Source organism: Talpa occidentalis, unplaced genomic scaffold (assembly GCF_014898055.3).
Source record: "Talpa occidentalis isolate TD23 unplaced genomic scaffold, MPIMG_talOcc4v2.1 talOcc4.15, whole genome shotgun sequence".
Lineage (NCBI taxonomy): Eukaryota > Metazoa > Chordata > Mammalia > Eulipotyphla > Talpidae > Talpa > Talpa occidentalis.
In genome coordinates, this window is record NW_023601543.1 from 88332464 (window position 1) to 88353346 (window position 20883).

General features: G+C 59.9%; 1 protein-coding gene across 1 annotated transcript; it reads right to left on the reverse strand.

Moving 5' to 3' along the window:
• Positions 1–6143: 6143 nt before the first annotated feature.
• Positions 6144–19210, reverse strand: LOC119246374 (granulocyte-macrophage colony-stimulating factor receptor subunit alpha). Its single transcript, XM_037512758.2, has 12 exons — positions 19154–19210; positions 17554–17655; positions 15856–15998; positions 13492–13615; positions 12473–12602; positions 12210–12382; positions 10067–10200; positions 9827–9856; positions 8275–8410; positions 7173–7269; positions 6898–6976; positions 6144–6260 (listed from the first exon to the last, which is right to left on the reverse strand). The coding sequence occupies exons 3-12, from the start codon at positions 15961–15963 to the stop codon at positions 6165–6167; spliced, it is 1107 nt and encodes a 368-aa protein (XP_037368655.1). The 5' UTR covers positions 15964–15998; positions 17554–17655; positions 19154–19210; the 3' UTR covers positions 6144–6164.
• Positions 19211–20883: the final 1673 nt, after the last annotated feature.

Below are 20883 nucleotides of genomic sequence, written 5' to 3' on the forward strand. Positions count from 1 at the left end.
AGGAGGATGGATGCGCTTTGGCGCGCACTGGATAGGGGGCCGCGCGCTCCCTTCTCGCCGGCCACCCCGGCGCCCAGTGACCCCCGCCGTGTCCTGTGTCCAGTGGAGCAAAGTAACGCCCGGGGCGGCCTGGGGCTGGGCCTTGGCTGAGCGCAGTGCAAGAGGGAGGCGCTGGAATTCCAACCGCGCGCGCCTGAGGCGTTCCTCGCTCTCCACCTCTCCCAGGCCCAGGATGGCCGCCACTGCCAGTGCCCCTGGCTCCCCGCCTGCCTGGGGGTCACCTTCACCGTCACCGGGACGCGCCCCCGGCTGTTCTGGCGTCCGTCCAGCACCGGCCACACGGTGAGGCCGCCCTGCCTCTGACCACAGCGCAACCACTCTCAGCCCGCACACACTCGGGAGGTGGTTTTTAAGTGGGGGGGTCAGCCCTTTGCAGGGTGCCCTGCGGAAGGGCGCTGGTCCCCCCGCGCCACACCCGCGCGCCCTCCACTCCCGCGCCCAGCAATGTATGTCCCTGCCCCACCTCCTCAGACTCCGCCTGCGCCCTCGGGCGCCCAGCGTGCTTGGCGCTCCTCTCCAGCGAAGACCCTCCCCGAGGAGGCCTTGCCTTGAGCGGTCAGAGCCCCAGGAAGGGAGACAGAGGCCGGCAGGGCGCGCGCGGGGAGGGTCTGCAGCCTCAGAGGGCCCCGGGGGGCCTGCGCGGGGGACACGCCCCGATCCCCAGTGGAGCGAGTGAGCCTGGGGCACGCGGGCTGCTCCGGATTTGCACCGCGTCGTCCTGGGGGCACAGGCACCGGCAGGGCCCCTTGGGGGGACTCCTCAGGCCGCGTGCGCCCTCGCTGGGGTGTGGGGCGGCCGAGCGGGCGCTGACCGGGTCCCTGTGTCTGCTCCTCTGCGCACCCAGAGGGGACGCCCGGGGCGGAGGCCGCGGGGCTGGAGTGCTGGGTGCACGACGGGACTGTCCTGACGTGCCGCTGGGGCGCAGGCCCGGCGGCGCCCCCCGACGTGCGGTACCGGCTCTACTGGGAGGACCTGGGGTAGGTGCTGGGCTGGGGGCTGCGGGGGGCGCCTGGGGGGCTGCGGCCGAGGCCAGCGCTCCGTGGACACCCCCGTCCGCCCCCAGGAGCGGCGCGGAGCGCGAGTGCGCGCGGTACCAAGTGGACGCGCGGGGCGCGCGCGTGGGCTGCAGCTTCGGGGACGTGTCCTGGGCCTCGGCGCAGCTCCAGCGCCTCCTGGTCAAGGGCCGCGCCCCGGGCTCCGCGGTGCCCTGCTCCGAGGTCATCGCGCCGCTGAGAGAGATTGGTGAGTGAGGCCGGGGGTCCGGGCCAGCAGCCCCCCGCGCCAGCTGGGGGAGCCCTGTGCTGTGGGGCTGCTCTGAATGTGCCCCCGTCCCCGTGGCTGCCGCTGTGGACGCAATTTCTCCCCATCCGGGAGCCCGGGAGTAGGGGCGCAGGGTGCGTGCAGGGTGGGCGCAGAGTGTGCGCTGTCAGGGCTCCGTGGAGAGGCCACTTGCTTCTGGAACGTTCCGCCGCAAGCACCTCGCGGCTCGAGGCTCCTGGCGGATGGATCCTGCATTCTGGGGCGGCCCCTCCCAGGCCCTGGGGTCTCCCGCTGCCCGCGCCAGGGGGCTGGGTCCTCTCTGCTGCCCACGCGTCCGCCCCAGCTGTGCCAGCCCCAGAACCCACAGAAGCAGGGCGCAGGTGGCGCGGCCCTGGGCGCAGAGTCTGCAGCGCGCACCGTGGCTCAGCCCTCGGCCTCGGGCGCAGGGAGGGATCCTGTGGGCCGAGGCCCGTCGCGCGCGCGCGCGTGGAGCTCGGTTAGGGCCGCCCTGGGGATTTGGGGCGTTCTCAGTCAAGCGGGAGGGCCCGGGAGGGAGGGTGGCCGCGGCGGGGTGTGCGTGCGGGACCCTGGGGAGCGCCGTGACCGCGCCTTCTCAGACGCTATCTCGCGCGGCAGCTGGGCGAGTTTCCGCTGGACACGGGCGCGTGACCACAAACCCAGTGACTTCAAACCACATCCTGCCCCCTCCTTGAGGCCAGACTCCAGGGGCACCAGGGCCGCGCAGTCCCCCCCGGCTACAGGGGCGCCCCTTCCCGCCCTGTCCGGCTCCTGGGACTCCAGGTGTCCACAGGGCGCCGCGACGGCGCGGGGGATCCTCGGCTGCGCACACTGGAGGACGCCGGCCCGGCCAGGCTCGGGGACTCCTCGCGGCGGGGCCCAGATGGGGGGTGGTCAGCAGCTCACCCGCTTGCCTGCTCCCCACGAGGGGCACCCGGGGCTGTGGCCAGGACAGGGGACCCGGTGCTGGGGATCTCCATGCAAGCTCAGGCTCCTGGGGGTGCAGGCAGGGGCTGAGGGCTGGGATCCTGGGGTGCACACCTGAGCAGGGGTGCCCAGGTCTCCCTGCAGCGGGAGGAGCCGGGAACTGGGGGGGCAGAGCACCTGGGCTGGGCGTGGGCTCTGCACCCACACGGTTGTGCGGGATCAGGAGGCCCCTGGGTGGCTGCTCCGGCAGGTGGGGCTGGGAGCCCAGAGCGGGGATCCTTGAATCTGGGGAGCCCGGATCCCAGCTTTAGGGGTTCCCCAGCGCCATCAGCTGTGGCACCTTCCAGGGGCCTCGGGAAGGGTGGGTGGGGGCCGTGGAGCTGCCCGGGACTGAGCATGCTGCTTGGGGAGTCTGCAGGGGCCTGGCCCTGGCCGTCTGTGCCCCCCAAAAGCAGAATCAGTGGGACTGAATGTGAAGGGGCAGGAACGGCCTGTCCTGCAGACGCGTGGCCAGGACAGCAGCCGCCGCCCCTGGACACTCCCAGAGGGACCCAGGGCGGTGGGAGGACAGTCGCTCCTGGGGGTGTCTCTGGGGTGACGCTACATCGGCGGGACTCACCGGGTGGGTTTCTGGGTCAGAGAGACTGAGCCCCCCAACCTGAAGTGCATGTGCGAGGGGCCCCGCGTGGTCCTGACGTGGGAGCCGCCCAGCCGCCTGCAGAAGCTGCTCCTCTGCGACGTTCAGGTGCACAAGGTAGGGGCGGGGGGCCCCGCAGCTGTCCCCTGCGCCCTGGGGTCCGGGGGTCAGGAGGACAGAGCTTGAGTTAGTCACTATTCCACCTTTTGGGGGCCTTATACTGTCTGTTATTCATCCTCAATCACCGAGTGGACTCATGGCTGCCGGACGGCGCGGTCACCGCTGTAGCCGAAGGTGGACTCGCGGCCCCGGCTGGCCATTCCCCCCACTTCCCTGCGCTGGCAGCACCCACCCCTCTGGGGGGCACTGCCTGCACCCCCACAGGCTCCTCCCAGGAGCATCATCCCCTTTCGGCCAGTAGGACCCCAAGGGGCCCCGGCCCCTGTGCTGGAGACTCTCAGGGCCAGCTGTGTGTCCCGAAGCTCCTGCTTTGGCTGGTCACGGGCCCAGGGTGCCCCTGCAGAGCCACCTATTCCGCGGGCCCCGCCGCAGAGAATTGGGGAGCCGGGGGTCTTTCTTAAGGGATAGGAGCAGACCTCCCACCTGCACCCCGAGTCCGGCTCCCCAAGGGACTGAGCTCCTCTTCTTGCCATGAAGCCACCTCCCTGCTTTTGTGCTGAACCCCTCGGAGACCCGTCGCAGCACCCCGGGCCGGGGGCACCCCCAAACTATTTTGCACATAATATATTTTTCCTCTCGTGTCAATGTTGGCCTGTGGTCATGCCTGTGGGTCCCCGTTCAGGGTCAGAGTTTGGCCATTGCTGGGAGGATCACACCCCAGAACCCTTTTCCTGGGGTCTCGCGTATCCCCAGCCGCAGTGGGGGTTCCCCAGGGAAAGGGTTTGCGGTGTGTCCTTGCTGGGGTGCGCGGCACAGACCCGTCGCCCCCACACGGGCAGGCTGGGCCATGGGGTCAGCATCTCCTGCACTCACTGCGCCCCTGGGCATGTCCGTGTGGCACGTGTGGGGCGGGCGCCGCGGTGCGCGGAATAGCAGGAGACATTCATGTCCTGGAATACGATGCTGCGTTGTTTCAGGAGTGACACAGGCGCAGGTGTGCAATACTGCGTGTGCCAGGTACACACGTGCACGTGCCTAGGTATCAGTAGACTAAGTCGTTACATTAACATGTGAAATTATTATATTAATAACGCTTACTATAATGTGTCCCTTTGCTATACATCAATGCAGGTGTATGTGTATAAAATATATGATGTTTATGTGTCTAAATACTAATATATATAAATGTATGCACGTTCCTATATATTATTAGGTTAAGTTGCTTCATTAATGTGTGAAATTAATATAAAATGTTAATGTGATATATATTATTGCTATTTATTAATGCGGGTGTATGTATATAAAATATGTTTATGTATCTAAATACTAATATATATATAAATATATGCATAGGGATACATGTTATTAGATTAAGTTGCTGTATTAATGTGTGAAATTAGTATCAAATATTAATAATGCCTACTATAATATATATTGTTGCTCTATGTTTATGCAGATATCTGTGTATAAATACTAATATATATGAATATATCCATATTGATATATATTATTAGAACATATTAAGTTGCTCTATTAATATGCTAAATTAATATGTAACATTAATTTAATTTAATATCATGCTATATATTATTTCTAGATGTTAATAGATACATGTATGTGAATATTTATATAAATACATGCATATTCACATATAGTATATTGTTATATTAACATGCTAGATTAATATGTAATATTAATACAACTTAATATACTATATTATTTCTATATATTAATAGATTTATGTATGTAAATACTAATATGCTGTATATAAATGTGTGCACAATAATAATATATTATATATAAATATATGCATATTTTATATATTATCATATTATGTTGTTATATTAATATGTTAAATTATATATCATAGTAAACCAACTTAATGTTATCTATATATTAATAGATATGCGTATATAAATAGAAATATATAAATATATGCATATTCACATATATATTGTTAATGTTCTAAATTAATATGTAATATTAATAAACTTAACATGCTACATTCACTATTTCTGAATGTGAATAGATACATCTATATAAATACTATTCTATATAAATATATGAATTATTTTATATATTATCAAATGATACTAACTTGTTATGTTAATATGTTAAATTACATGTATTAAACCAACTTACTACAATGTTATTTAAATATTAATAGATACCTGCATATAAGTAGCAATGTATAAATTTATGACTCTATATATTATTACACTGATATTATATCCAATTATATATATTATTATCCTGATACATATATTAGTTGTTATACTAATATGCTAAATTAATACATTTATTTAGTATTAGTATAATTAATAAATTAATACATTTATTAGTAAATTATTAGTAAGTTAATAAATTATTAGTAAAAATTAATAAATTATTAGTAAATAGAATATTAGTAAATTAATAAATTAATACATTTATTTAGTATTAGTATTAGTATAATACTATTAATGTGACTTAATATAACAGCACATGGAATCTACATATTAATCCAGGCCTCTGCATACAAAGACTAATCTACATCACACATGGATATCTGCATATTTATTTCATATTTCCATCTAATTTCTCTATATTATGTTCAACTATACTTTATAGTAACGTGATTTCATGCCACATTTTACACTAACGTGTCCATATTTATGCAGTTTATATTCCGTCTAGACACAGGCCTATTTGCAGATATTTTCTCTCCATTATCAATGTGCACATTGACATATTGCGCATGTCCGGGCACCCTACCCAAATCCTAGGGGTATTTCACGTCCACCCCACATAGAAACGCAGATATTTAGCTGCGCTGCGTCCTGTCTCCTGCGCGCACGTGGACCTGACCTTGGGGCCCCAGCGACGCAGCCCACAGGGACCACGTGCCCGTGCCGGGGGCGCGCCCGCCACAGGGGGCCGTCTCGGAGGAGCGGGGACCCGGAAGAAAACGGGGTGAGACCCCGCGGGTGCGGGTGTGGGTGCGGGGGTGGGGCCGTCAGAGGCCGTCGAGGCAGTCGCCGTAGTCGCCGCGTCTTGGAAACATCGTCTTTTAATGTAAAAAAAATAAATAGAAACAAAAGCACAGAGCCGCGTCTGCGCCGGCGGAGGGGTTTGTGGGCGGGGAATGGGGGGGTTGGGGCGCTCAGGGTGCCGCGTGGGCTGCGGTCACCTCCTGCACGGTCAGCACGTCCTCGACGTCGCCTTTGCCCGCACCCTTCGTCAGCGCCTCCCAGGAAATCTGGAGATATGCGGGGTCTCAATTTTGCGCTGACGCGCACTCCCGGGTGGGGCTGGGGAGGGGCGCGCAGGGTCCCGCGGGGCAGTCCTGGGGGATCGAGCTCCTGGGGCGCCGGAACCGGAGGGGAAGGAGGACTGGACAGTGCCAGGGGCCAGCGGGACCCTGGAGATGAAGGGGACTTGGGGCGCGTGGGGTCTTGCTCCCAGTGGAGCCAGGGCGCAGGGGCACCGCTCAGGATGGAGGGGACCGGGGAGCCATGGGAGGACTCGGGGCCAGTGGCTGGGGACCCCGAGCCTGACCAGGGATGTCCCAGGGAGGAGGTGGGTGGCCCAGGGGCCTCGGGGAGGGCTCGCATGTCCCCCACGTCCTCCGTCTGTGGGTACGTCCCCAAGATGGGGGCCCTGGTCTCTGTCTCCATCTATCTGTCCACCTCCGCTTGCTCCTCCAGCCGCCCTGTCTCTCCCCCTGGCTGTGGGTCTCTGTGTCTCCCTGTCTCTCTCTTCTTCTTTCCCTTCTCTCTCCCCCTCACCCCCATCCCTGAAGACAGCACCCCCCACACCCCCAGCTCCCCCCAGGAGGACCGTGAGCTGGGTAGGGTGGCAGCCACCCCAGACATCGAGCGGGGAGGTCCCGGTACCTGCTGGTCGGCGGGGGTGCAAGTCCACTTGTCCCTGATGCGGGGCACGGGCGGGAACAGGCGGCAGCGCCCCAGCACCCTGGGAGACAGAAGTGGCTGCAGGGACGTGTCCCCAGCCCCCCAGCAGCTGGGAACACGGCCCCCCAGCTCACCTCCCTGGGCTACGGATACAGCCCGTCCTAAGGAGGGTGGGTGACCCCAATCACCCTGGGCTCTCAGAAGGGGACCAGCCTGGGGAGTTGGGGCTCTGCAGTGCCGGCCAGGACTGGGGTTACCTGTTAAAGAGGAGGCCAAGCAGGACGGCGCCCACTAGGGTGCCCAGCATGATGGCCAGGTACAGGAACACGGGGCTGGTCTCCTGCTGCTCACTGCCTGTGGACAGAGAGGGGTGCACCGGCTCCTTCCCGCGTCCCTGCCAAGCACCCACAGGACCCCAGGGGCTCCGGAGCACCCGGAGTCTGCAGCCCTGTCCCCAACGCGTCCACCCACAGGGAGGCGCCCAAGGGAACCCGCCATGTTCGGGCACGTGCACCACACTCTCCTGCTGAAATTTAAGGGGTGATAGCACCTGACTGTCGGGTGAGGACGCGCAGATGCGCAGTCCTCCCGTGGGAGACCCCAAGACAAGCACAGGCCAGCCCTGATCCCACCAAACACCCGGCAGGAAAGGCGCATCCTCGGCCGTCCACCGCAAGACCTCAGAGACCACCCCGTCTGCCACCCTGTTCCTGGGAATGTCTGTTTCTCTGCCCGTTTTTAACCTGCTTGTAAACCGGGTCCTTCAATTGCGCAAGGGCGTGGACACCCAGCGTGGGATGGCCTGGGTGACTGCCCAACATTTTGTCCTCATTCTGGGGTATCCTGTCCTCTTCCTTCCGCTTAGTGTCCTGGATGCCCAGTGCGGGGAGGTGGACGCCGCACCCGGTCGTGGCCACAGTGGCCGCAGATGCCCTGGCCCTGCCTGTGCTTTGTTGCTGCCGCTAGTGCCGGCCACGCGCTGGTGCCTAGTGTCTGCGCCCCAGGCCACTCCCTCCAGGGCTGGGTAAACATTCCCAAGCGTCCGGCCGGGAGGTTACAGAGCCCAGGGTGGTGACCAAGGGCTCGCCGTGTGCATGCGGTGTAGACTTAGCAACCCACTCACTGCGCGTCCAGACCATCCAATTGAAGCTACGGGGAAGACCTGGGCGCTGCTTGGCCCTGGGCTGGCACCATCGGGGGCGCCAAGACCCAGGGGCTCCTGCGGGCAGGGGTGAGCCTGAAGGCCCCTCTTGACACCTGCGCCTTGCGGGAACATCCCCCCACGCCAGAACTGGCGCCCCACGCTCCAACACACGCACCCAGGCCCCAACGTGCCCCCCCCCACCCCCGTGCACGCACCGAAGTGGACGGGCGCGCTCCAGGCGCTCCAGGGCCCAAAGCGTATGTTCGCCCACCGCACTCTCACGCTGTGCCTGCCTCGGGGCTCGGGGCTCGGGAATTCGTACTTGCGCCCCAAGTCCAAGGGCACATCGATCTGGGGAGGAAAGAGGACAGAGACGCGCTGGAGAGGACCGTAGCCCCTGGCCAGGGTGACGGGCAGGTGTGGGGAGGTGCCCGCACTGTGAACCCCAGCCCTGTGCCCGCAGGGAGGGGTGCGTGGGGTCCAGAACTCAGGGTGAACCTTTTCCCTGAAGCCCCGAGGGAGGGTTGAGCCACGGCTGCAGACGGGGGTGCACTGCCTCAAGTCCCAGGCCTGTCTACACTGGGTCCTTCTCTACACATGGGCCAGAGGCCTCCTCTGCCCTGGTCTACACTGGGCCCAGGAAGAGGTTGGGCAGAGGCCTTGTCTACACTGAGTCCTGGTCTAACCTGGGTCCTTGTCTACACTGGGTCCAGGAGGACATGGGCAGAGGCCTCATCTACACTGGGTCCTTGTATACTTATGGGGCAGAGGCCTCTTCTACACTGGATTCTCATCCACATTGGGTTGGTGTCTATACTGGGTCCAGAAGGACGGATGGTAGGGACCTTGTCTACACTGAGTCCTAGTCTGCACTGGGTCCTTGTCTATACTGGCTCCAGGAGGATGTGTGCAGAGGCCTTGTCTACATTGGGTCCTTGTAGACATATGGGGCAGAGGCCTTGTCTACACTGGATTCTCCTACACAGAAGCCTGTCTACACTCAGTCCTCATCTACATTGGGTCCTTGTCTACACTGGGCCCAGGAGGACACGGGCAGAGGCCTCATCTACACTGGGTCCTGGTCTACACTGAGTCCTTGTCTACACTGGGTCCTTGTCTACACTGGGTCCAGGAGGACACAGGGCAGAGGCCTCATCTACACTGGGTCCAGGAGGACATGGCGCAGAGGCCTCATCTACACTGGGTCCTGGTCTACACTGAGTCCTTGTCTATACTGGGTCCTCATCTACACTGAGTCCTGGTCTACACTGGGTCCTTGTCTACAGAGGGTTCAGGAGGACACAGGGCAGAGGCCTCATCTACACTGGGTCATCATCTACACTGGGTCCTGGTCTACATGGGTCCTTGTCTACACTGAGTCCAGGAGGACACGGGTCACAGGCCTCATCTACATTGAGTGCTCATCTACACTGGGTCCTGGTCTACACTGGATCCTTGTCTACACTGGGTCCTGGTCTACACTGGGTCCTGGTCTACACTAGGTCCTGACTTCTGGAGGGGCCGAGAGGACCCTGCCCAGTGGAGGTGTGTGGACGGCCAGCGGGCGGCAAGGTCGCCTGGGCGGGGCTGCCCGTTGCAGCGTGGACAAGGGGTGTGATGGGATGACCATGGGGGCTTGTCCTGGGGTGTCCCCTCCCCTCGGGCTGGGTGCTGGCCCTCTGGCTCCCCCGCCCCGGCCTGGCCACAGGCCACGTGACCGTCATGGCTGCAGGTTCCTGGCGGCTCAGCCACGGGGTTTGGACTCACCAGCATCTCTTCGTCGTTCTTCGAGTCTCCCTAGGACAAAGAGCTGGTCACTTTCTCATTTTCAAGGGTCACTGGTGTCCCCCCGTCCCCCAGGCTCTGGGACACACATGCTCTTGTCCAGCGGACTGTCCACCCCCCTCGTCCCACACAGCTGCCGGGCCCCACAGCTGTGTCTTCCCTGTCAAACGGCCCCTCACTGCAGCACGCCCCCCCGGCCTCCCAGCGGCCCTGCCCGCTCACCAGCCTGCAGATGTCCAGCTGGTACAGGAAGTCCCAGGTGGTCATTTTCCGGAAAGTCCTGGGCTGCCCCCAGCTGACGTTGCAGTGGGAGGCGTTGCAGGTCACAGAGATGTTGTGGGGCACAGTGTAGACTTCTGTGAGAGCCAGACATGGCCTGTTCAGCCTGGGGGACACTGACCCCAGAGCTGGACATGGCCTGGTCAGCTGGGGGACATGGCCTGGTCGGCCATGGGACACTGAGCCCAGAGTTGGACATGGCCTGGTCAGATGTGGGACTGACCCCAGAGTCTGTATGACCCGAGTCAGCAGAGCACTTCTGGGGGGACTGTCCACTTGAGGCCAGCACAGGTACTTCCAGGGGGACTGTCCACTCGGGGCCAGCAAGGCACTTGTTGGAGGGCTGTTCACTTGGGGCTGACAGGGCACCTCCAGGGGGACTGTCCACTTGCGGCCGGCAGGGCACTTGCAGGGACTGTCCATTTGTGGCCAGCAGGGCACTTGTGGGCGGACTGTCCACTTGGGGCCAGCAGGACACCTCTGGGGGACTGTCCACTTGTGGCTGGCAGGGCACTTGCAGGGACTGCCCATTTCTGGCCAGCAGGGCACTTCCAGGGGGGCTGTCCACTTGTGGGCAGCACGGGCACCTGCAGGGGCTCACTGCCGGGGTGCACAGGCCCAGGGCTCCAGGCCCTCCATGCCCCCCCCATTAGCGGTGCCCCCACCCACCCCTGCTGCAGCCTCAGAGACTGGACACGCCTCCTGAAGCATCAGCCTCCTTCAGAGGGGGCGGTAGGAGGCCAGGTGGCCTGCGGTCAGCTCAGAGCATGCCCACTGGACACCAGGGCAGGTGCAGACTCAGCCCCGGACGCCCCACGGGTTTGCCCAGAGACTTCAGTGCCCAGGAGGACACTGACCTCCCAGATCCCCTTTAGGGAGAAGGCCCAGTTGGAATGGCCAGCAGGGGACGCAGGGGCCAGGTCCCCCAGCTTCCCGCCTGCCCAGGGCCTCACGCCTGGAGACGTCATCACCTCCGCAGCCAGCACAGGGCCCCACGGGGGCATTGGGGCCCAGCCTGACCTCACCTCCAGCCCCCTGGGGAGGGGGAACGCCCTGGTGGCCCCTGACCCCCAGCCCAGCTCCTGCCGGTCAGGTCACCTGATTAACATCACAAAGACCCTTCCTCCCGCCAATCACCGGAAATGCCAAGCATTTTCTTGCTGCTGAAACCAGGATAAAGGGCAAATCTCCTTTTCTTCTTAGGATTCCAGTGTCCAGGCGAGAGTGGGGAGATGGGCCTCTCGCGAGGATGGACAAAGAGCAGAACCCCCCTCAATGGTGCTGGCTTCAGGGGCGCCTCCTGCCTTTTCTCGGGGAGCAGCTTGGAGCCCCGCATCTCCGAAGCTGAGTCCCTGAGGCTGAGGGAGCTTGGACCCCTTTCTCGGTCCTGCGCCCTTTATTCCTATTGCCGTGAGAACTTAAGAGCCCAGAGTCCGGGGCCAACGGGACAGTATTCAGAAATAATACTAGGTTTTGGGGTTCTGTCGCGGGGGAGAGGCCCGTGGGGAGGTGACCACAGGGGGCCTTTGTCTTGACTGGGGTTGGGTTTTGCTCCTTGGCTCCAGCCCTGCCTGGCCCCTCCTCCCCTGTCCTGCGGCCCCCCCAGACGGAGCCTTAGATGTGGGGGACACTCTTGGGGCTCAGGGGCCCTGCTTTGGGCCTCCTCTGCTTACCTGGACATTGACCCACAAGGGGGTGGGCGACTTGGGGTGCTTAGGCCCTATTCTCTCTCTTCTCCCTACTGCCCGCTCATTGTAGGAAAATTCCTTGCCGTTAAAGACCCAGAGTATGTTGGTCTGGATGCAGGGGGTGCAGAACCCATTTAGGCTGGGCAGGTTTGGGGGTTCTGGGGTGCCCCTCACGCTGCTCTGCAACAGCTGGTCATCAGTGGGGGCTGAGAGGCTGGGGGCCCTGCCCGAAGCAGACCGTCCCGTACGAGGAAGCTCGGGAAAGGCCCGTTCCTAGTGAAAAACGCAGATTCTGGGGCGGGAATCATAATGTCCCGTATGTTTGCCACAAAAACACCAGGATTCTTGGGGTCTGCACCCCCAGAAGCCCGGCCGGCTGGCCACGTAAGCGCCCTCACCTATTTCCTTTGTCTCGAGACTCAAATCGAGGAACTGGATTCCGGTTCTTCGGCTGGTCCCGTTGAGCAGGATGTAACTGGAGCTCCCCAGGCCCGAAAGGTCGTGGAGGTGACACCCCACGTGTGTCCCCGAGGCGTCCACGTAAAGAGGACACTCCCTCCCGTTTGGGTGCCTGTAAGACGCAGAATGTCCACGGCACCACGTGACGTGATCCTCCTGGTCACCGTGGGCTTCAGGCTGCGTCCTCGGGGCCGGCACTTACTGCGAGAGCTGCATGTACAGAAAGTACTGGACGTCGTCAGGGGCGGCTGGACCCTTGGCCCAGGAGCAGTTCATGAATTCCACGTCGTAGATGAAGCAGGAGAAGTTCTGGGCCGCGGTGCCCTCCTTGCCTGCACGAGATGATTGGTTAGAACGGGGTGGGGGGCCCTCCCTGGGCGCGCAAGAGCTGTCCGCAGGCTCTGCTGCACGAGTTCGATCCCCGGCCGGCCAGGGAGCTGACCACAGGGCGCAGCAGACCCCTCCTGGCCCCCCGCTGCTCCCCTCAGCAGTGGATTTCAGTGGATTAGCCTGGTCTGCTCCCCACTCTGTCTCTGGGGAGTCCTCTCACCGCCCCCCCCCACACAGGTCTGGTCTACACCCCAGGTCTTGCCTGCATCAATAAATAAATATTTTTAAAAATAGGCACCTCAAGTCGTGTGATTTGATACCAGAGAGAGCACAAAAGGCCCAAGATCCTCACGGTAGATGTTGAAAAACGCTGGACGAAATTCAACATCCATTCACGACAAAAAAAAGGCATAAAATAGGCACAAAATAGGCCTTAAAAAGGCATAAAATAGGGACAAAAGGAACGTATCAGTGGGTGGATGGGGCAGGGATAGCTTCATGATTACCTCGATCTCAAAAAAGCCAGAAAAAGGGGGATCCCTATTTTTTTCTTAATTTAATTAATTAATTTATTTTTAAGATTTATTTATTGACGCACACAAGAGCCGGGGTGCAGGCCAGAGGCGTGGGGGGTCAGAGGGTTCCCCAGAGACAGAGTGGGCAGCAGCACAGGAGGATTTTGAGTGAAATCCACAGCTGAGGGGAGCAGCGGGGGGTCAGCAGGGGTCTGCTGCGCCCTGGGGGTCACTCCCTGGCTGGCCGGGGATCAAACTCACGCTGCAGAGGCTGGGGACAGCTTCGTCGTCGGTTGCCTCCTAACCCCTTGCGCCACCAGGGAGGCCCCGGGGAGGCCCATTTTGGAGCAGGGGCACCAGTGGGGTGTGCGCCTACCTGGGTTGGTGTACGGCAATTCTTCCTTGACCTCCCCGTGGCTGGTGTTGACGGTCAGGACCAGCGTGACCCCCAGGTGCAGAGTGTAGTCCTCAAAGGAGCACTCACAGTCCATCGGCTCGAGCTGCAGAGATGCAACCAGCGGGCGGTTAGGAAACAGCTGCCCCTGCCATCTGCGCTTCCCTCAACCTGCCACGTCCGTCACCCACCTCCGTTGAAGAAACCTCACCCCGGCACCTTCTCTGGGCATTGTGCCCGCATGGCAATGGGCATGCCCCCTGGGTCCAGGGTAATCTAATTAAAAATGCAGATTCTGGAAGCACAAGGCTCTCGTGGGGGCTGGGATTCTGCGTTTTAATGCGCTCCCGGGTGAGGTGCATGGGACACGCGTGGACGTACGAGGTTCCCTCGGACCCTGGAGCTTTACGGAGCTGAAGCTCTGATATTGCACTTTTTTGCCCTATTTCATCGCCACCCTCCTGCCACGGGCTTCCCTGTCACATTGTATCCCAGGCAGCCTGGTTGCTGGTTTCTGCTGAGCAGGCAGGCGGGTGCCGTGACGTCCTCGGGATGAGGTCGACCAGCTGGACATGTATATATATATATAATATTTTTTAATAGGAAATGTATTTTTTATTTGAATCTATAGCTGACAAGCAAATCACAAGGCAATCTAAAAGGAGCCCCGGAAAACTCAGAGGGAAACAGAACAGCAGTCTTGAATGGTTTTGGGTTTTGGGGACAAAAGCTGTCAAAATGAGGATAAATTCTTCAGAAATTAGGCCCAGGTCAGGCTCATGCTTAGGTCACTGAGTCATGAATTTTCCTCCGTCCTGAGGAAAGAATTTTGCTCCGAAGGCCTGCGCTTCGCTCCTTCTACCACGGGGAAGAACAGAACACAAACGCATAAACATCCATAGAGCAATGGGGGCAGCTGAACCCCCAGTTGAAATCCCGGCCCCAGCACCGTTTCGTCCACGAAGTTGGGCGTTTAATCAATCCTTCCCAAACTGAGCTGGAGAAATGAATGAAATTGTACGTATAAAACACTTTTTTCCCTTTTTATTTTTTTATATTTATTTTTTTAGGGTGTAGAATTCTTTTCCCCCCTTTTTAAAAATTTTATATATTTTTTACATCATTTTTCATCTTTGTGGATGTATGAATTTGCATCTTGGTGAGCGTCCCCGTAAAACTGCCCCCACCCTTGTTTGGATCCTACTCCCTTCTCCCCCCATGTAGTGTGTGTCTGGTTTACAGCTGCCTCCTGATTTTGATTTTTATTTTATCATAATCAGTCTTTTTCCCGATCCTTTATTTGGGTCTTTTAAATTCCTGCTATGCGTGAGACCATCCAGTATTTTTCTTTTTCCTTCTGGCTCATTTCACCAACCATGACCCCTCCCGGCTCCATCCATGTTGCTGCAAATGGGGTGTGTTTATCCTTTTTCATGGCTGAGTAATATTCCACAGTGTATATGTCCCACATCTTCTTGATCCAGTGGAAAAATCATTTTAAAGGGATTATTTTAAGTCTGATTGCGGTGCACGCAGGAATACACTAAGGTAGAACTAGGATCATACGTGAACGATACGCTAAGCAGTTTACATACTTTGCCTCCAATTCCAATCCAGAAAAAATTCAATTCGTTATTCTACGACTCGGTGACATCTACCTCTAGGCACCTCAGACAGTACTTTGCATTTCTCTACCTGTGTTTTAGGACTAAGAACCTCGAGTCAATCACGAGCCATCGGATGGAAGAAGATAAGAAGATTTAGACTAATTTTTTTAAACTGGAGAGCAGATAACATCCTCGTTGGGCCTTTTCCGTAGACCACATCTTTGCAGGTGGGCTGCTTTGAATGGATCAATTGCAGAAGAGATTACAGCTGAGTCTATGCTGATGGGCAGAGGGGCGGATGGGGGGCAGGTGGTTCCCCTAAACAACAACCCCGGGAAGGGCCCAGAGGATTGACAGTCACGTAATCATTGCCTCACTTGATGACGGACAGGACAAGATGGCAGCTCAGCAACTCCCATCCCCTTACCTTTTTTTTTTTTAAGATTGATTGATTGATTGATTGATTGATTGATTGATTTTTTACATACAAGCACTGGGTACAGACAGAAGCGCCGGAGGGTGAGAGGATTCACCAGAGCCAGAGCGGGGAGCAGAGCAGGCAGAAGGACGAAGTACACTGCTGAGGGGAGCGGCGGGCGGCAGGAGAGGTCTGCGCGCCATGCGGGACCCTCCTCCGGTGACCGGGGAGCAGCCGGGGATCGAACCAGCGCCGCAGAGGCCGAGGGCAGCTTCGCAACCCAGCGCTCAACCGCTGCGCCACCGGGGAGGCCCCCCTTACCTTTTTTTTAATGCGTCCTTCTTCCTTGTGAATCATCTCACACTCCATGCCCATGACGTCTTCTCGGCAGTCCCAACTTAGCGTCATGTTCCACGGGTCGAACTTCATATTTAGACGTGGCTTCGTTTCAGTGGTGGGAAGAGCTGAGCAAAGAGACCGGTGGACTCAGAAGTCGCTCTCTCCACCTCCGTCACCCCCCAAACTGACACACCCTAAGTCTAGTAGGTGAAGACCAGGCCTGGCACTAGCTGACCCTTTTCCGTGTCACCTCGCTGGGCCCTGGACACTACTGGCACCTTCTCAGCGTCTCCTCCCTTCTCCTCTCTCCTTCCTCACTAGGGATTCTGCATTTTATTTGATTTTTCTAGCATTATTTATTTATCTATCTATTTATTTATTTTAAGATTTATTTATTTATTTATTTATTCATACAAGCACTGGGTACAGTCAGAAGCGCGGGAGGGTGAGAGAATCCACCAGAGCCAGAGCGGGGAGCAGAGCAGGCAGGAGGACCGAAGGACACTGCTGAGGGGAGCAGCGGGCGGCAGGAGAGGTCTGCGCGCCATGCGGGACCCTCCTCCGGTGGCCGGGGAGCAGCCGGGGATCGAACCGGTGCTGCAGAGGCCGCGGGCAGCTTCGCAACCCAGCGCTCAACCGCTGCGCCACCGGGGAGGCCCAGCATTATTTATTGATGCACACAAGAGCTGGGGTGCAGGCCAGAAGTGCAGGGGGTGAGAGGACTCACCAGAGGCAGAGTGGGGAGCAGAACAGACTGAAATCCACTGCAGAGGGGAGCGGAGGGCACAGAGGAGAGGTCTGCTGCGCCCTGTGGGCCACCTCCCTGGCAGGCCGGGGGTCAAACTCCTGCTGCAGGGTCTGCAGATCACTTCACAGAGCTGTGCTTAACCCCCCGTGCCACCAGGGAGGCCCGGGATTCTGCATTTTAATAAGCTCCTCGTGATGAGGATGAAACACAATCTGAGCTGTGAGATGCCCTCGTCCCCTTGAACTTTATGGAGCTGAAGCTGCTTCTTTGCACTTTCTTGTCATATCTCATCATCACCCTCTGCCAAGGGCATCCCAGCTACATTGTATCCCCTGCGGTCTGCTTGCTTGGTTTCCGCTGAGCAGACAGCTGGCATCGCCTCTTCTCCAGATTGGAATGAAAGGAGAGCTGCAGGGCGGGGCCGGAGTGGGCTGTCTTGTGCCGGTGCTGGAGCAAGGATGTCGGCCACTATCGCTGGCGCTGACCAACGGCAGCGGACAGGGGGCAGGCATGGGTGGGCCTGGGGACCGGGAAATCTGGGATGAACTGCCTGAAGCAGGGCTCCCACGGGGCGGCGCAGGGGCCCTATTTGGCTTCCTCTGGTTGGTCCTAGGTGGGCCGTGTGGATAATAACCCAAGAGGTGGTCACTGGACAGGCCTGACCTTCTGGGCCTTCTGAAGTCTGGTTTCCTGGTAATTTTGGGGTGTTGTTGGGAAATGATTTAAGATCCTTTCTTCTTAAGGAACTTTCACACTAAGCATCTAGTTCTTTGTCTGTGCACACAGATGGCCATGCACCCCTGAGCCGTTTGGGGGCTCTGGGGACCCTCGTTCACACACTAAAAGCCCTAGGTTCTGGGAAGCACCCCAAACCCCAGGGACATGGAAGTGGGGGTGTCCCAGAGAGACCAGGCACGTTGGCAAACACTCACCCTGGGGCTCGTGGCGCAGCAGGAGGGCTGGGTCCAGCAGGATGGACAGGAGGAACACCACGAGCAGGGGAGCCGGGGAGACGCCAGCCCAACCGGGAAGCTCTGGAGGGAGCGAGAGATTCACACTTTGAGGAGCTGGTTCCCCAGGGGCTCTTGGGGAACGCACATCAGCTCACACCTTGCCCATTGGGAGCCTCCATTCAGGGTACTCGGGAGACCCCTAAACCACGGCCTCGGGGAACAGGGGGGCAGTGCCTCCTGGCTTCTCCATGGCCTCCAGGAACTGCTCTGCCGCATGGGGGACCCCAAAGCCCGCGCTGGAGGGGTGGGGGCCCTCACGGGGTGCACCCTGCTCTCACCTCTGCTGCAGGCACCGAGGTCCCGCGTTAGAGGGGCCTGTGGGGTCATGGGCGCTCCCCTGGGGTCTCCGCGCCCTCGCAGTGCTCGGCCTGCGGCTGCGCTGCGCGCGCCTGGGAGCCGGTTCCTCCTCCTGCGCCCGCCCCTCCGCCCCCTGTGCCCGCCCCGCGGCCAGCAACGGAGAAACCGCATCCACGCCGGGACGCCGGGCCAGTTCCCCATTCGGCTTCTGGGAACGGCTTTCGTTCCACCGCCTGGGTGGAACGAAACCATGAACTTCTGTAAACTTGACTTTGGAAACCATGACCGATGCTCCGCCCACAGGGCCCTGACCCCAAGCCGGGCTGGACGCCGGGGCGGGGGCAGGAGCTGGGCCGGCCCTGCAGGCAGCGCACCCCGCCCCGGCACCCCCGCCGTCTGGCTGAGCCGGACCCGCCTCGCGCCCGCTGCGCCCCCAAAAGCTGCGGGGAGTTCTGGGCGAGGGGCCTCTTCCTCTCCCTTTGGGGCCCTTCGACGCCTCGGCCGCTGCGCCCTCCACCTGCCTGTCCCCCTCGCTCGTGTCCAGGGTCCTGCGCTTCACGAGGCCCTGCTTTGGCGCCTCCGCGGAGCGCACGTCGGATCCAGCGGCCCCAGCGGCAGCCCCGCTGCTCCCACCTCCCCCGGGGTGGCCGCTTGTCTGTCCTCGCGGCCGAGTCCAGGCAGGGGACGGGCCACCCTCTGCCGCCCGGCGCCCTGGTTTGCCCCCGTCCAGGCTGCGGTGGCCACGCGCCATAACCACGCTGGCGCGGACGGCGTCTGCGCTGAGGGTCTCGCCTCTCGGCGGTCGCACCGGCGCGCGGCTGCGCCCGCACTGGCCCCAAGTCCGGGTCTGCACCTCCCGGCTCCTGCTTCGGGGTCCCCAAATCCTGGCCTTGGCCTCCTGCAGTGCCAGCCTGCGCCTCCCCAAATCACCGCCTGCGCCTCCCCTGTTCCGTGTCTCAGCCTCCCCAAATCCCAGCCTCGGCCTCCCCAAATCCAGGCTTCGGCCTCCCCCGTCCCAGCCTGCGCCTCCCCAATCCCTGCATGCGCCTCCCCCAATCCCTGCGTGCGCCTCCCCATCCGGGCCTGCGCCTCCCACCCCAGGCTCAGAGCCGCTTTCCTGGCGTCTTCCGGACGCTTCCTGGAAACGGCAGCGCAGCCTTCACCGGCGCATCCCTCCCTGTGCGCGCTGTCGCCTGTGGCTGTGGGGCACCAGGGGCCTCACCCTTGGGTCCCCGGCCCAGCGTCAGCTTCGCGCACGCCGGAGCTCTCCCTGCACCGCAGAGTCTCTCCCACCAGCGCCCTCACAAGCACCCGGTGGGTTCTGCCTGCAGCACTTTTGGGGGCGCGTCCAGGCATGAGTGTGGCGGGTGGAGGCGAGGGGCGAGAGGCTCAGGCACCGGCCCAGGGGGCTCCGCTGGGCGACTCCCCCGGCCGGCTCTGCTGTCTCCCGGCGCCTCCCATGCGCCCGGGTTTGGACACGCTCCAAACCAGCTCCCGCCGCCACACACAGGCGGGCTCCCCGCGAGCTCCAGCTGCAGCTTCTGCGCCTGCCCTCGGCGGCCTCTGCGCAGCCCCGCCCGCCGGCCAGTCCCACCTTGCTGACCCCGCAGCAGCAGCAGCAGCAGGAAAGTGGCCACTGGCCCCTGCGCGCCCCCTCCCCAGAGCCAGGCGCACTCACCCGCCCGCAGCAGGCGCCCCATCCGCCTGCCTCACTGCGCTCTGCGGCGCCCCGTGGCCCCTGCGCCTCCGCGCGTCCAGGCTGTGCTGGCCCTGGCGCGTCCTGGCGGGTCAGGGCTTGGCGGGGCCATTCCCCCGCATTTCCATTGACCTTTGTCCGGCGGCCCTGCCCCTTCCTGCCCCGCCCGCGCTTCCTCATTTCTCTCTACACGATGGGGGAGCAGCCTGCGCCCCGGCTCCCTGGTTACACCCGACGCAGAGATGGAGGCTGAGGGTCATCGTGTACGTGGTGGAGACACACATGGACACGCAGACACACTCGCAGAGACGCACACTCATACAGACGCACACACAGACACACACGCATGCACACCCCAGGTGCTGCCCCCTGCGCACCCCAGGACTGGACACCCAGCAGGCCTCTGTGTCTTCTGCATCTGCGCACACTCCCTGTCCCCTGCCCCTCTGGCCCCTGAGCCCGAGTGTCCAGCTCTGCTGACACTGGGGTCCTGGCAGCGTGGACCCCAGGAGCGGCCCCAGGGCCCCGGCACGGGCCCGGTTTCCACCATGGCCACGTCTGGCCAAGCAGGACCCGTGGGGAGAAGCCTGGGAGCAAACGGGCGCCGAGGAGTGACCGCCTCTGGCTTCTCCGGCCTTTGTGGGCCAGCTCAGCGGCCAGGTGTGAGAATGGGACGGGGGTCAAGGGGCGCTTCCCGAGTGGGTGCCCAGCCAGGGTCCCGCTGGGAGGCTCTCGGGGAGCGCAGGCTCGGGCAGGGGCCAGGGGCCAGCAGGACCAGCGGCAAGCAGGCTGCTCATGGTGCTGACCTTGACCCAATGCAGCAGTGTCCACTTCTCTGCTCTCTGCTTTGCGGCTGGGACTCTTCGGGTCTCCAGGAATCCGTGGCCAGGCAAAGGTCACACTCTCCCCGGCAGCCGTGATGTCCTTCCACCTGCTCCCGCACCGGTGGCCGTGCTGGCCAGGGCGTCCCCCGGGGCTGGGTGGGAGAGCACCGTGACCGGCCGCACGAAGGAAAGTCAGCGTGGGCCCCTCCTGGGAGGAGGTCACCGGGGCCGAGCTCCCGAGTGGAGAGGAGGAGCCACGTCGTGTCCACTGCGTGCTCAGGCCTCCCCTCTGGACACTAAGTCCACTGCCCCCTCTCCTGCCGGGGGAAAAGGGGACCTGGAAGAAAGGGCCAGGCCTCCTCTGTGGGCTCCTTACTTTGAAGAGAAAAATAAGACACTTGTCCAGCCGGGTGGGTGAACAACCTGCCCGTC

Coding starts and splice junctions, on each gene's coding strand:
- LOC119246374 (XM_037512758.2), bottom strand. CDS start 15,963: ATGAAGTTCGACCCGTGGAACATGACGCTAAGTTGGGACTGCCGAGAA. Junction 13,616..15,855: donor AAGGACGCATTAAAAAAAAG/GTAAGGGGGGCC, acceptor GCATCTCTGCAG/CTCGAGCCGATGGACTGTGA. Junction 9,857..10,066: donor AGCTGGACATCTGCAGGCTG/GTGAGCGGGCAG, acceptor TCTTTGTCCTAG/GGAGACTCGAAGAACGACGA.